This window comes from Lissotriton vulgaris, chromosome 6 (assembly GCF_964263255.1).
Source record: "Lissotriton vulgaris chromosome 6, aLisVul1.2, whole genome shotgun sequence".
NCBI classification, from domain to species: domain Eukaryota; kingdom Metazoa; phylum Chordata; class Amphibia; order Caudata; family Salamandridae; genus Lissotriton; species Lissotriton vulgaris.
The window spans coordinates 1,063,046,717-1,063,062,623 of record NC_141694.1 but is presented as its reverse complement, the minus strand read 5'-3'; the positions used below and the strand labels follow the sequence as shown (position 1 = coordinate 1,063,062,623).

The window sequence follows — 15,907 nt, the reverse complement described above, 5'->3', positions numbered from 1 at the left end:
AAGTCAAAATGAGGCCCTAAATAGGGAAAATAATTTAAGTTACTTACAAAGTGATGGTCTCCACGATCTGAAGACTTTTTAAAATGGCCAATGTGTTTTTCTGTAGGTCAGAAGACAGTGCTTCATAACACTGACTGGCACCTATTACCCAAAAGAAACAACATCATTTCAGTTATTCAGCAAGGGGTATATTATATGTTTTATGAAAGAGGCACAAACTATTTTCACAAAAAAATACTTTTCTTCTAGCTCTTAAACTGACAGAAATGAAAATATATTAATCTTATGGCTAAATTAATTTGTCTCAATAACTTGGAATACCAAACAGTAATATGTTGCAAATTCAATTTAGCATCAACTCCCTTTTTTCAATAGGGTTAAGAAACATTGTATACTTAAATTATGTTGGAAAAATGGTCCGGAATTGGCAATTTATGAAAATACTATGTACCTAAAAAGTAACTTTGCTGTCGTTCCAATAGCCTTGTAAAATTTTAAGCGCTGAAATTATCTGGGTATATATTTTTCTTTTTTATTTGCATTTTTCAACGGACTTCTGCATCGGAGTGCTTTACAAAAGGTAATACAAATTATGAAGTAAAAATGTTTACCAAATCCCAACACAGATAAAAAAGAAGTTAACTTGTAAAACACCAGTAAATTAACAGGGCCAAAGATAATGTGTGTGCTTTACGAAGCTTACGAAAAAGGTTGTGCGGCACTGTTTTGTATTTCTCTGAATGTGAATCTTTTAGGAATACATCCTCATGGAAATTACTTGGAGTAAAGGCAGTTTCATGAAGCTACTAATTTCGATACATAAGATTAAGAACAAGGTGACATTTTTCCAACTGATAAAGTCATCCATAATAGAAGTGAAAAAGTATAATCAGTAGTGGAAAACAAGGTTACAATATATAATCTGATTGCCAGGATAAATTAGCAGATGTCTGAGGATAGTGATGGAAAAAGGAATGACGATGAAGAGGGAGTTTGATAAACTGCTGAGGAGGCAAGCTTGTGTGTGGTGGGTACTCGGTATAACAGTAGGCTGTCCATGCTGGATCGATAATAAAAAGTGTAGATTAATATGAATATATACACAGAATACATTAAGCAAAGGATTGTGAAGGAAGAAAGTTATAGTGAGATGTAATTGATACACGTACTGACAGCAAACTACACTGAATGCGTCCCAGAGTATGTAATGTAATGTTGTTATAAGATTTTCTAGCATAATCTCTCTATATATTGGCTGAAGGTCTGGCTATGAATTCTAAAGGCTGTTTAAAAATCTGGTAATGCAATCTGACCTATCAGTTTTCATAATTTTTATACGATTTTTCTCCCGTTCATTATTCCAACCTTTCTTTTCCAAGCAAATGCTTAGTCATATGCAGTGGCAGAGAGGAAAAGGGAGGTTAAAATAAATCAAGTTACATAAATCTCTCAATCACAACTGTAGAGACATTGTACAGGCTTGTACAATAACACTACTGCTAAATCAGGTAACATATATAGGATCAGGCCACAGACAGGTTAGAAGATTCTTACTCTATCAGGCCTAACTCAACATAAAATAACAGGTTTAACAGTAAGTGTCCCTTGGCATCAAGCAACACAACCAGAAACTACAACCTCTCAAACTCAGTATGAATTATCCAAAAAGTAAATACTTTAAACATATTTTAAAAATAAAGCACCTGGTCAGTGTCTGTAAATAGGCATTTAAGATTCCTAGCCTGCATACTTAGGTTAATTTTCTTCAGACCGAAGCTTGTCGGGTTGGGTTTATGAAAATTACATTAATTCCAATCAGAAATAGCAGATTTTAATTTTTAGAACGCATGCTGCAACATCAGGATCTCATTTTCACCAAGCACACGTGTACTACTAACAGTCTGCCAGTCATGCATATTTATCATCAAACACCAGGGCTGTTCCCCAAATGACTGGATTTTTCATCACCACTCTGCCTGGAATAATACGTAAGTCAAGAGTGGCAACTGTAAGTCAAGGATTTCCACTATTATGACACAGACACAATTTTGTCCATAACTACCCGACGGCCCACAGAATTTTTAAGGAAAGATCCCTATCATTCCTTCAAAAGGCAGAATGTTGGCCTTCACACTTTGCCATTGATTGTCCCCCTATAATGCATATGATAGTCAGTTTGTCAAAATAGATGCTCGCATAATTTCACCGATTGTTCTCAAATCTCCAGCCGATTTAAAACGTGAGCTTTTGTCAGAAAAAGAAGCTGTAAATTATAAGACTAACAAAGATTTAAGATGTGGGAGAATATGCTCAAAGTTAGGTGTAAATACCAATATTTAGGCAGAGTCTACATCTTGGGTATAATACTGCCAAGGGCCAGTTGGTTTAACCTAGGGGTCTCCAGCCTTTTCTGTAGTGAGAGCTACTTCTTCTCAAGGAAAGTCCTGCTGAGCTACTAGCATATTTTATCACTGTAATGCTGATGATATGTATTAACATTCCACAATGACCACCCTAAGCACAATTATCAGTATTACCCACCCAAAAATTCCAGGTGAATTTATCAGCAGAATGCTAGGAATATGTTTATCAATATTAAATGCTTGTAATCAAGTAAAATTCAAATCATCACATGTTGTGTGCCTCAAGGGGTATTACCACAGCAGTAAGTCTCCCCAACTCAAATTGAATTATCATTCAGCTAACAACTTTAAATGTGTTTTAGAATTGCGATATTTTGTCGCCATTAGCATATTCGTTTTTGAAAATACATATTTTTCTATCAAAATCCCTTTCCACTTTGAGCAATCAAACTCAATTTTCCAGAATAAAAACTTTTACTGAAAAAGCATAATTTTTTTCCTTTAAAAATCAAATCAGTTTTCATTGTTAGAAAATACACAGGCCGTAAACATCAGCTCTTTGTTTTCATTGCGTACCGCCATGTAAAAATGCCTCTCATGGACAAATAATGCTTCAAATACCATGGTATTGGAATCATAGGGCATGCTTCCTCACCCTAACACTAAGAATGCCTATGTTATGCCATGAATGCCCACCATTAAACCAGGGCTACCACTGTGCCACAGCTGGATGCCCAAAATATATCAGTAATGGCCATTGTTATGGGAGAAGCGGTTGCCACTCTGTCAGGAATGGCTAAAAGCAGGCCAGTCATGCTCTTAATATGTCAGTGATGGCAGCAAGTATGTAATGTATGCCCAAAATAGTCAAGGACGAAAATATTATGACTATGGCACAATTATACCATGAATGGGTGCAATACTCTTATGATAGAGACCAGCATACATATTTGGTAGTCCTTGACGCTAGGAGTAGCTTTAAGGAATCAACACTGTTTATTCAGGAAGGTCACAATGTCACACACAAACAAAATTAATGTGATGCTTTTAATTTTCTCTGCCCTGGATGCATACTCTCTTCTCCTCAGCTCTATAGTTGATCATGCTCCCAACTAACACATTTTCACTCTAGTTCTTGCAGTCACACCCTATGGTGGGTCAGCCCTGGTTACTGCTGCTACTACTCTTTGATGTCACACACAGTGTGACTGATCGAGCAGGGCGGATAACATGGCCAATCTCCTTCTTAGGCAGATTTAAAGTGGATAAAGATGGTTCATGTGGCAGACCCATAGGCCAACGCTGCAGCTTCCACTTGCTTCAACACCTTCCCCATACTCAGCAATACCTTCAAATACCCACCCCCCCAAATCCAGGATGACTGTCACCCATGCGCTCATCACCAGCAGGCTGGATAACGGGAACGCCCTCTATGCTGGAATCAACTAATCTCTACTCCACAAACTTCAGACTGTCCAGAACGCCGCAGCCAGACTCCTCTTCAGCATCCCACGACACAACCACATTACCCTGCATATACAAGCACTCCACTGGATCCCTGTCAAAAAAAGAGTGACCTTCAAGCTGCTCACACACACCTATAAAGCCCTCCACAACACCGGACCCCAATACCTCAATAAAATAATCTCCTTCAACACCCCCGAAAGAAACCTCCGCTCCGCTGACCAGGCCTTGGCGAAATCCCCTGCATCCACAGAACTAGAACAGGAGGCACAACCTTCTCTTACATCATGGCCAAGAGCTGGAACAAACTCCCCCTCAGCATCAGATGAAGCCCCACACTGAAAGCATTCAGGAAGAGCCTCAAGACCTGGCTTTTCGAATGACCTGAGCTGCCCAAATCCCCCCACACACTACCCCAGCGCCTTGGGTAGGTGAGTAGTACGCTCTATAAATCCCGGATTGATTGATTGATAGGCTTCCACAGTGTGTGTTTGAGTGTTATCAACAGGCCCTGCCATTGGTTTGGCTGTCTGTAACTCTTATGGGTAGTGAAATGAGCAGTGCTGCCTTCTTTATTATACACAGAATCTCTGAGATTGGCTTGGTTTGGCTTCACCTCTGAGAGCTACTTTGAGGGTGTTGGTGAGCCACCAGTAGCTCCCGAGCTACTGGTTGGAGACCCCTGGTTTAACCACTGTTGAACAGATAGGCAGCTCATGTGAAGGATCTCAGTCCTTTGGCGGTCAAGTTAAGCAACGACAAGCTGTGCAGTGATAAACAGCTCAGGTCTCTGAAGTTTTGTATAGCATTCACTGGTCGCATTCTTCACAGACCCATCATATATTTTATTAAAACAGATCCCTACTGGATATTTTATGAAAAAGCAAATATGAAAAAGCAATCAAAGTACTTTTTGATTCTCAAACGACACCCATTCCAATGTGAGAATTCATGGAATGCAGAAGGTACAACAGAGAAGCTACTAAAGAGCACAGGAAAAAACAAATAAAGATACAAGGGTTACAAAAGAGTAATACAACCCTAGTGAGTGCTCAATTATACACATATACGCATACAAGCTGCAAAAAGAAGTTTATGGAAAAGGGTAACCGCGAAAAATAAATGCTCAGGTTTGTTTTTCTACAAGATCTGGAAAAAGACGCTCAGGATTAACCTTCAATAAACAAAAATGAAACTTTAAATTGAACCGCTGGGATGGACTGGAGTAGATTTAATAAACACCCACTATTCAGGATAAGACATTTGAAGTGTTGTGCTGTTGTCACAAAATTAACCTTGTTCCACAAATGGTGCTGCATTCCTTGGAAAAAGGCCCCAGTGAGAATATATTATCACCTAGAAATAATCCACAAACCCCTGAGAGACCATTTATGCAGAAGAGTTGTTAATGGGTAAAGAATGCATTTAAATCTTTAAATTGAACGAAACAAATTAATGTTTGCAATTTTAAGACCAAATCTTCTATTGAATATAATAGAGACGTGTAATAGCCAATTCCACTTGTAGGATGGAAGTGTAATCGGTTTCACTAAATCACATCCAGCTAGAATCGTATTGGTAACTAACAGTCAAGTAGGTGCTAAACCTGAAACGTATACAATTTAATCATGACGACGAGGAATCAAATAAGTTCGGTGGCAGGATGGTGATGAAAATGTTCCCATATCCTACTATTTTGAGTTGAGTAAAGGTCAAAAGGTTAGCAGTCTAGCAAACGTTTACTCCGGACCGAACCTTGTTGAGGAATCAATGATATCTAGTTGTTTGATGAATTAGTGACATTTCTGGCCCACCTGGATTTCCTTAAAAAACGTTTTTTCCTTTTGATTCAGGTCTCTGATACCCGACAGGCACTAACTGGAAAGATAATGTTACTGACAGTAAAACACTTTTTTTTCAATTCCATGGACCTCTTTTTTATTTCAAGGCTATCCTATGCTATTTTTGATCTTGAGGGAGTAATCAACAGACTTGGAAATAAACACATTTACACCTTCTGCCAATGCCAAATGACTTAAGAGGAAGGATTCTCTGGCAAAAATTGTGCAAACATATGGGTTGCGCTTGTTTCATATGTAAACAACACTCAGATTGTTGTATCGATCTCTACACATACTAAGTACACCTCGCAGCAGCTTAATGGTTGTCTTAAAGTTGTGTGTCACAGTGGAAAACAGTTGCACAACATAAACATAGTGACAGACTTAATCTTCATTATTTGATCACAATAAAGCATCACCATTTAGATTTTCAAAAATGAATGTGATTTTATTTAATACAAATGCATGAATAAATCAAGTCAGGAGATACAATGCATGTCATATTTACACATTTAAAATTGGTGCATGAAGGGTGAGGTGACAAGTGCATAGGAAGGGTTTGTGATAGTGATGTGGGATAGGAAGGTAGTGCATGTTATATACATCAACAATGAATCATTTTAACCTGTCCAGCCAGATATCTGGCAGATACACAGATGGCAGATCATAGCAAACATAAATAGATGCAGATATACATTCTTTGTCATCTATGCTTGACACAAAGACACAATACTGTCGACTTTTCGACCCCTATGTACAACAGAAAGCTTGCGCCTTAGCGTGGGGTCTTCATTAGGACCAACATGATGGATGGGGAAGGGTTGAGTGACGGCACCTATAAACAATAATTAGTGTTATTTGGGTGACGCTGAAATGGGAATATAACTGATTAAAATTCCATAAGGATATTTACCAATTAGGCACAGCGAGAAACTTAAGGCTGTAATTAAAGTGGAAGGGCCCACCGGGCTCCTTAAGAGACAGAAGCAGAGACAACACCGCTAGAGTAATGGATCAAACTAACAGGTGATAAATACAATGAGAATATCATAAAAGTTCAGGGGCTTACTCAGAAAGGTTGGAATTGCTACCGTGATGAATCAGTGGCAGTCTCAAGGTTGATCAGTAACCTAGGACTGAAGAGAAGGAGAATCTAAACACAGGCTCGTACCAATGAAAGGTAATTCAATATCTACAGAAATAAGAGGCTGGACACATGTCAAAGGTGCCAGCCAGACGTCATAATGCCAGCTAAATCATCATCGCTTAACCTGAGAGTCCTACTGGTGGTAATAATCCGGAAGAATCCGATCATAAACCTATCCACCCATGAATTAACCAATGATGAGACCATGATTCTGAGCAAGGGCCTATCCTATGTGCCGACCACACATCCGCACAAGTTCAACATCAAGGCTGAACTCCTCTGTTTTTTTAGAAAAGTCCGATTGAGGTACTTTTTTAGGCATTCAACATCTATACCTACCACTTCACATACAGGACTGAGGGTCCCGTCCATCTTTACACCTACAACACAAATGATGTCACATCGGATTTTGGCTTATGAAAGCATGGTCCTTAAGAACGTCCTTAGAGTATGCTCAACCAGGAAATACGTTAAACACAATGTGACTGCGGCCGAACGCAGTGCACTAAATGCCCTGAAGAACAACAATTCTATTGTAATTTAGCCTGCCGATAGGGGTGGTGCAATCATGGTTCAAGACATTGATGCTTACAAGGAGATTTTCACCCAACTCAATGATGGGGTCAGTTATGCGCGACTAAACACCAACCCTACAAAGGCAATCAGCACTACGATCCTACAAATAACTGAGACAGGAAAAGAGGCCCTTTTTTATCACACCATGAGTATCTATACCTGAACCAGAAGCAGCCTCGCCTACCGACCTTCTACACCCTACGCAAGGTCCACAAGAACCTAGAGCAACCACCGGGTCGACCAATTGTGTCCGGATGTGGCTCAGTTCTTGAACCATTGTGCAAGTATGTTGATTACTTCTTGATACCATTGGCTGAGAAGACCAAGTCCTACCTCTGCGACACCATGGAGGTGATCAACTTAGTGGATGGAATGGCATTTGATTCAAATTCGCAGATACTGGTAACCATAGACAACGGCTGCCTATATACTAGCATTCCCCAGCAACATGCCCTGGAGGCGATACAAGGTTATCTGGATAGAAGACCACAACCTGCAATGGTCCGACGGATTTCATTCTCCGGTTGCTGTCAGTAGCCATGATAAAGAACTTTTTCTATTTCCAAGGGAAACATTTTGTCCAGACTAAGGGGGTCGCAATGGGGGCCAGCTTTGCCCCGGATCTGGCGATCCTGTACATGGATAATTTTGAAGATGAGTTCGTCTACAGTGATAACAATCCCTTCAAACATCAGGTTACTTATTGGAAGCGTTATATAGACGACGTGTTCATGATCTGGACAGGAAGTGATCTTGAACATTCTTCGGCTGGATAAATGACAGGTCACAAGATATAAAGTTTACAATTCACAGCGACAAACACGATTGATTTTCCTGCTATATCGATCAAAGCTGCCAACCAATGTCTGTAAACCACTCTATACCGAAAACTAAGAGAAAGGAATACACTATTGCGATATGGAAGCCACCACCCGAGGGGACTACGCAATAATATACCTTTCAGGCAATTCCTGAGGATCAGGAGGAATTGTTCAAGGAAAGAGGATATCTTTGAGGAGTCTGATGACCTCATCAACCGGCTGGTGGATCAGGGTTACCCCAAGAGGATGGTGAAACGTGCAAGGAAACGTGCTTGGCTCAACCCAAGGGAATCACTTCTGACACCGAAGGAATGCCCCAAAGATAACATGGACCGAATGATCTGTGTCACAACTTTTAATACCAAGAGCAACGAAATTAAGAAAATTGTAAATAAACATTGGCAATTGGTGGCTGAGGATCTCCAGTTACCTTCCCCAGCGATGCATTCGTTTAAAAAGGGCAAGAATGTCCGAGACTACGTAGTAAGATCATTCCTTGAACCTGCGCCTCAACCCACTATTCAATCCATATGGCAGTTACCAGCAGTCACCGGCCATCACAAATGTGGCAAATGTGGCCTGTGCATTGTCAATTGAGGCAAATAAATTCTGTTATCATGACCACACTATTGACCTGAATGTCCACATGAACTGTAACACGTCCGATGTAATCTATGCAATTCTCTGCCCATGTGACCAAATTTACATCGGCCAAACCACACAGAAGGTCAAGGCACGGATACAGCAACACAGCAGCAGAATAAAATGTGGTACTGCACGGGCCACTTTAGTCGAACATTTTCAAACACGGGGTCACCATCCTGAATCCATCAAATGGCTGGTCATTGAGAAGGTTACACTTGGCATCAGGGGTGGTGATCTCAATGCCATTTTGAACATCCGGGAATGCAAGTGGATGGATTTGTTTGACTCAGTTCACAACGGACTAAACGAACTAGATGCAACTTATGTTCAACTATTTGTGCTTAACAGCGAATAGAGCAGGTATCTTACGAGTCAGATACTCCCTGCTAGACCCTGCTCCCTGCCCTGGGTCTTTTGTTTAAACACCTGGCTTTCTGCCATTTGTTTAGATAATCACGACTAAGACATGATCTACACTCTGGGATAGGCACACATACATCTGTATGTATGTAACCAGTTTGGTGTTATTCTTGCGAAATACCAACAAGATTGTACGCTGTGTAGGAGAGTAGGGTCTGCAATCCTATGATCACCCAGATTTTTTGCTTTTGTTTCACTGGTTTACGACTTTCTCTGGCTGTGGGCCTGCCAATCAGACCCACAGCCTGGCTGTTCTCTTTCTAAATTACGATATGTACCCTAGGTGCATTTACCAATTGGTACTGGGCCACCTTATCAGACCCTGTAACTCAGGGCATAGGTGTACCCAGGGCCGCCAGGGGCTGCAGCATGTATTATGCCACCCCTGGCTGGCCTCCTAAATTTGACACAACTGGCTGCATGACAGCTGGGGCGAAGTCGTGTAATCACCCTTTGCTTTAGATATAGTAGCTCTATATCTAACCATACAATGGACACCCGAGTCCCTATCAGTCACTCCTATGGCAGGCCTTGACAATCCTGAAGGCAGAGTGCATGGGCTCGCGTGAACTGTGTTCTGGCCCGAGCCGAGCCGGTTGCAGCTTGCGGAGAAAAGACCCAATGGCTGTTCCATGATAACGCGTGCCACATCGGTAACTTCGGTGTCGCGTTATCAAGACATGTCGAGTAAGGTGTCATACGAATCGGGATGCTGCCCTCTCACCAACTCTGGCGACGAGGTTAGCATTCCGCCCTTCTAGAGGGACACGACATGTACGTAACTGTGAACCCCGGTTAAAGTTAACGAAAGCCTCAGCTCCACAAAATGGATGCTGCCACCACAGACACGAGTCTGACCTCCTGCTGCTGGGAGTCCTTCCAGCGAGGAGCGCTTGGACAAAGGGTTTCCTGTCGAGGGCGGTGTTCGCACCGTCCCAGACAGGGTTTGTGTATTCTGGGTAGGTAGGGCTTTTGCGAGAAGGTGACTGCGGAGTGGCACCCCGGTGCTCACTACGCATCTGCCGGTTAGAACCAGTTCCAGGGGCGACAGCCCTGGCCTGGGGAAAGTCCGGCAGGGGAGAGGGGTGTAACTACCCCCCTTCCTGGTCCCACCCTTAGGGCAGGACCTAGTCATGTACCCACCCCTTTCTTTAGGATAAAGGCCGGAGCGGGGACCCTTCCAAATTAGATCATCTTTGAATCAAGAATACTTTCTACGAAAGGACTTCAAGACTCTTCTCAAGATTTCTCCCTTGTGGCTAAGGAGTAGTCACCCTGCATCAGCGGGCACCATCTAAGAACTCTGCGGTTTGCTGTAAGTCCTTCCTCAAGGAATCCGACGGCCCAGCTCGACGAGAACCGGCTTCCCTGGCACCTCTGACCTCTACCCCCGTCATCAGCTCAGCTGTGACCTGCGGGTGCGACGAGACCTCGAGGGACCGGCCATCATCAGAACCTGCACGCTCTTAAAAACCAGCACGACCATCGAGGTAACTCTCTGGTGAGTGCTCTGGGGTCCGAGAAGCCCCGACCCTGAGCCGCTCCAGCTCCGAAGTGCAGTCCCCCAGCATCTCCACGATCTGCGTGGGGCCCTTCTGCTCGCTGCTCAGCACGTTGCCTGGTCACTAGCCGCTGGCTTGTGTCCTTCTGTGACGACATCCGAGAATCATCACTGCCGGTCTGGTTGCTCCAGACTGGCCCTTGCTTCCATCTTTTCGAGAAGCACCCCGGACCCTCCTGGTCCGCTCAAGACGCCGACAGCGACATCCGTCGTGGGACAGCTCGCACCTCCACCGTGGTCGCCGACAACGCCTCCTGGTCCGTGAGACTGCAGAGCCTAGCGTCGCCCACTCACCTGGTCGAGGTGACGGCCAACTGGTGCCTTCCTGGTACCCTCTGACTACTGGCTAGTAGTACGAACTTGGTCCCCTCTGCTTTCAGGTTTCTTCAATCTCCGATCCAGGCTTGGATCTCTACGAACTATTCAGCACTGGTCGCCGGCCAGCAACTCCTTTTCTTCCGGCTCCTGGCTCGTCAGCGAAGACCCCGACGCCTGTAAGACTTGTGCAGCCGCAGCCCTCGTGGCTAGGTAACTCGGCATTTCAGTGCCTGCATAGCCTCCTTACTCTAGGGTCCCGAGTCCCTCGCTTCCGACTTGCCTTAAACCTTTCCGTGTCCTCGGACACTTGTTTTAACTGTGCACTTAAAGTATTTGCTAAAGAGATTTGGTTTGTGCTAAGTACCCTGTCCTCATAAAGAGTACAGGGCTGTTGTGATTCTTAATAAATATACTGTTTATTTTCATAACACTTGTGTGGTGTCCTTTCACTGGGTGCTCAAGGGGTACATGTGTGGTAAACAGCTGGCTTAACGCGCCCTCTCGAGTCTTTAGCCTTAGACTGCTCGTATCCACGCTACTAGGATAGCTGGTCTATAGGTTGACTTACAACCAAACACCATAAGGGTCGTTGGAACGATACATAGCGGTCGCTAGAATAGCGAACGTTGCATATCGGGCCAACTTCTCACATTGGTGAGCAGCGGTTGGGATTTGAGCTTGCTGTTGTTTTACCACACGTATCCTAAGAATATCTTGTTGAAAGATCGCGCAAGTACTGTTAGTACATATAACTAAAGCTTAGAATACTCTGAGTTCTACTGAACCAGCTGTTGTAGCTCCTCAAGGCTTAGCACACCTTGGCTACAACTCTTAGCAAGGGATCAGTAGGAAAACACATAGTGTAGGTAGGTGCATCACTTACACCACACTAGAAACAGTATGTCGGGCCAAGGAGGAAACTCTGAGTCTCCCCTTGTGTCAGTTGACCCTCCACAGGTCATCCCTTCAGGATATACTGTGCTGAGCTTCAAGGAGTTAAGACGACTGTGTCACTCCCGGAAGATTCAGCAGGGGTCTAACCCCACAACGTCCTTTCTGATTGGTCTCTTGGAGACTTATGATGCCAGGAGAGCTGAGAAACTTCGTAGCTCTTCTAATCCAGAAGGAGACATGCCTCCCCTCGAGGGAACCCGAGATGATCCTGACCTCATCCACCTCGTAACTGAGAACGAAGAGGGAGAGGAGGACGAGGATGAGGATCTCTCTGGGGACGAGGCAGATAAGGGACAGGTAGAAGTCGTCAGACTAACACGGTCCAACTTAAGCAGACACGATAGTGGTACTGGGGGAACCCCGGCGCTGCTGTCGGTTCCGCTTAACCTGGGGAATGGACGAGCCCGATCTCTGTCAAGAGACTCTGGCAGATCCCTTCATACCAACGGCTCTCACAACTCTTCTCAAAGAGGGATGACGTCCCCTCAGCGGAGAGTGTACGAAGCGAAGGAAAGGGCAGCTAATCTAAGGATCGAAAGGGAAGAACTTGCCCTGCCCAAGGAAAAGCTTGCTTTCGCTAGAGAGCAACAGTTAAGTGGGGCAATCTCCACTGGTGGCAGCAATGTACCTAGTAATAGGGAAAAGAGTTTCGATACGAAACACCTTGGGAAGATAGTGCCCCCCCTTTAAACAAGGGGACGACATCCACAAATGGATTACTGCTTTGGAGAGGGCCTGCACTGTGCAAGGCGTTCCCCAGAGTCAGTGGGCAGCTATCTTGTGGCTCTCCTTTGAAGGAAAAGGAAGAGACAAGCTCCTCACCACAAGGGTAGAGGACGCTAATAATTACCACGTCTTGAAGAATACACTCGTTGAAGGGTTCGGCCTAACCACTGAGCAGTACAGGGTGCTGTTCAGGGATACCCAGAAAACGCAGGCTCAAGACTGGTCTGATTTTGTCGATTGTGCCACTAAGGCTTTTGAGGGCTGGTTGCTGGGCAGTAAGGTTACTGATTACGCAGGATTGTATAATTTGATGATGAGAGAACAAATTTTAAACAATTGTCAGAACCAGTTGTTGCATCAGCATCTTGTCGACTCGGATCTGACCTCTCCCCAAGAATTGGGAAAGAAGGCAGACAGATGGGTTCGTACGAGAGTTAAACAGAACCAGGGCCAGAATCAAGGTGGTCAGAAGAAAGCAGACCAGAAGGGTAAAGATTCTAAGGGGGAACAAAATGACCAGAAGTCTTCGACAGGTCCCCAACAACCCAAAGAGGGTGGGGGTCAGGCTCCCCAAAAGAAGAAAGAAGGCCAATCCAAAAGATGGTGCCAGTACTGTAAAAGTAAATCTCACTGGTTTAGTGAGTGCACCAAGAAAGGAGGAGGGCAGACTCCTGCCACTGCAGCCCCTAAGGCACCTGTGCCCCCTAGTACAGTCAGCAGTGGTAGTGCGCCTCCCAAGGGTTTAGTAGGGTTAACCCTGGGTTCTGAGGGGCGTGACAACTTAGTTGGCACACTCACTCAGGCTGTCCTTGTCAGTACAGGGGACGCGGACGTGTCCCCTGACATAAGTCCCAATACGCTGGGCAAATACCGACAGACGCCTTACATAAATGGAAAGATGGCTCAGGCCTATAGGGACACTTGTGCCAGCGTCACCATGGTGACGCCTAACTTTGTGGACCCTGGACAGATCATGCCAGGTACAGAATTCCTGGTGACCAATGCAAGCAATGTCACTACCAATCACAGTATGGCAATTGTAGCTTTCTCCTGGGGAGGGGTAACTGGCCAAAAGAAGGTTGTAGTTAGTCCAGACCTCCCAGTGGATTGTTTGTTGGGCAATGATTTGGAGTCGTCACAATGGTCAGAAGTGGAGCACCGGACTCACATGGAAATGTTAGGTTTGCCAGCACATGTGTTCGCTGTGACTAGGTCACAGGTCAGGAAATGCCCCACTGAACAGGTGCTGGATCCTGGAACAACGGACCAGACACCTCCCAAGAAAAAGAGCAGTAGGGTTAAGGCTGCGCCTTCCCCCTTGCCCCAGGTCGAGGATCAAGTCTCAGAGGAGGCTGACCTACAGGAATTGAGGGAAACTGAGCCTAGGGAGTTCGAACTTGATCAAGTTGAATTCTTGGGCTCAGGGGGACCCTCAAGGGAAGACCTGGGGAAGGACCAGTTAGACTGCCCTTCTCTTGAACCCCTCAGACAGCAGGCTGCTGCTGAGGCTGCTGGGAACGCCACAGGTACCCACAAGGTATACTGGGAAGATGGACTCCTGTACACTGAGTCAAGAGACCCCAAGCCTGGCATGACCAGGAGGCTGGTCGTCCCCTTGTCTCAGCGTGGTTTCCTACTTACCTTGGCCCACGAAATTCCCTTAGCAGGTCACTTAGGCCAGACGAAAACGTGGGACAGGCTTGTCTCGCACTTTCACTGGCCTCACATGAATGAGGATACCAAGGAGTTTTGCCGCTCCTGTGTCACTTGCCAAGCCAGTGGTAAGTCAGGTGGCACGACAAAGGCCCCCCTTATACCAATGCCTGTGGTGGGGGTGCCCTTTGAACGGGTGGGGATCGACATCGTCGGTCCCATGGAACCACCAACAGCATCAGGGCACAAGTTTATACTGGTGGTAGTGGATCATGCCACCAGGTACCCTGAAGCTATTCCCCTTAGGACCACTACAGCACCTGTTGTGGCAAGAGCCCTGGTTGGAGTATTCTCCAGAGTGGGCTTCCCTAAGGAGGTCGTCTCCGACAGAGGTGCAAACTTTATGTCGAGCTACTTAACTGCTATGTGGAAGGAATGTGGTGTCAACTACAAGTTCACTACACCCTATCATCCACAATGCAATGGGCTTGTTGAGAGATTCAACAGGACCCTAAAAGGGATGATTCATGGACTACCGGAAAAGCTTCGGCGTAGATGGGACGTCCTGATCCCCTGCCTCTTGTTCGCCTACAGAGAAGTCCCACAGAAGGGGGTTGGCTACAGCCCTTTTGAACTTTTGTACGGGCATCCTGTAAGGGGACCCCTGTGTTTGGTGAAGGAAGGATGGGAGAGACCTCTCAAAAAGCCGGCAACCAACATAGTGGACTATGTGCTCGGCCTCCGCTCGCGGATGGCTGAATACATGGAGAAGGCATCCGAAAACCTTAAGGCCAGCCAAGAACTCCAAAAAGCTTGGCATGACCAAAAGGCTGTCTTGACTGTTTACCAGCCCGGACAGAAGGTGTGGGTGTTGGAGCCAGTGGCCCCAGCAGCACTCAAGGACAAATGGTCCGGGCCCCACACCATCCTGGAGAAGAAGGGAGAGGTCACCTACCTGGTCGACCTGGGAACTCCCCGGAGCCCCCACAGGGTGCTTCATGTCAACAGGCTAAAAGCATATGTCGACAGGAAGGACATGAGTTTGCTCATGGCCCTAGATGAGGGACAGGAAGAGGAGAGTGACCCTCTCCCCGACCTGCTCACTCAGAATCCTGACGATGGCTCGGTAGATGGTGTTGTCTTTTGTGGCAGCCTCTCCGAACATCAACAGGGCGACTGTAAACAGGTTCTTCAGTCGTTCCGACATCTGTTTTCTCTGACACCCAGTCAGACCGATTGGTGCACCCATGAGGTCGACACTGGTGACAGCTTGCCCGTAAAGAGTAAGATCTACAGGCAGCCTGATCACGTTAGAGACTGCATCAAAAGTGAAGTGCAGAAAATGTTGGAGCTGGGAGTCATTGAACCCTCGGATAGCCCTTGGGCTAGTCCCGTAGTTCTAGTGCCGAAACCTCACA

The 15,907-nt window shown here is 45.3% G+C and overlaps 1 protein-coding gene across 2 annotated transcripts in view; it reads right to left on the bottom strand.

Moving 5' to 3' along the window:
* The window catches only part of GNPAT (glyceronephosphate O-acyltransferase), a 920,813-nt gene that overhangs the window by 71,750 nt on the left and 833,156 nt on the right, over positions 1 to 15,907 (bottom strand). For both annotated transcript variants that reach the window (XM_086927130.1, XM_086927131.1), the window contains exon 14: positions 48 to 141. In XM_086927130.1, the coding sequence (XP_086783256.1) occupies positions 48 to 141 (94 nt within the window). The remainder of the gene's footprint in view (positions 1 to 47; positions 142 to 15,907) is intronic.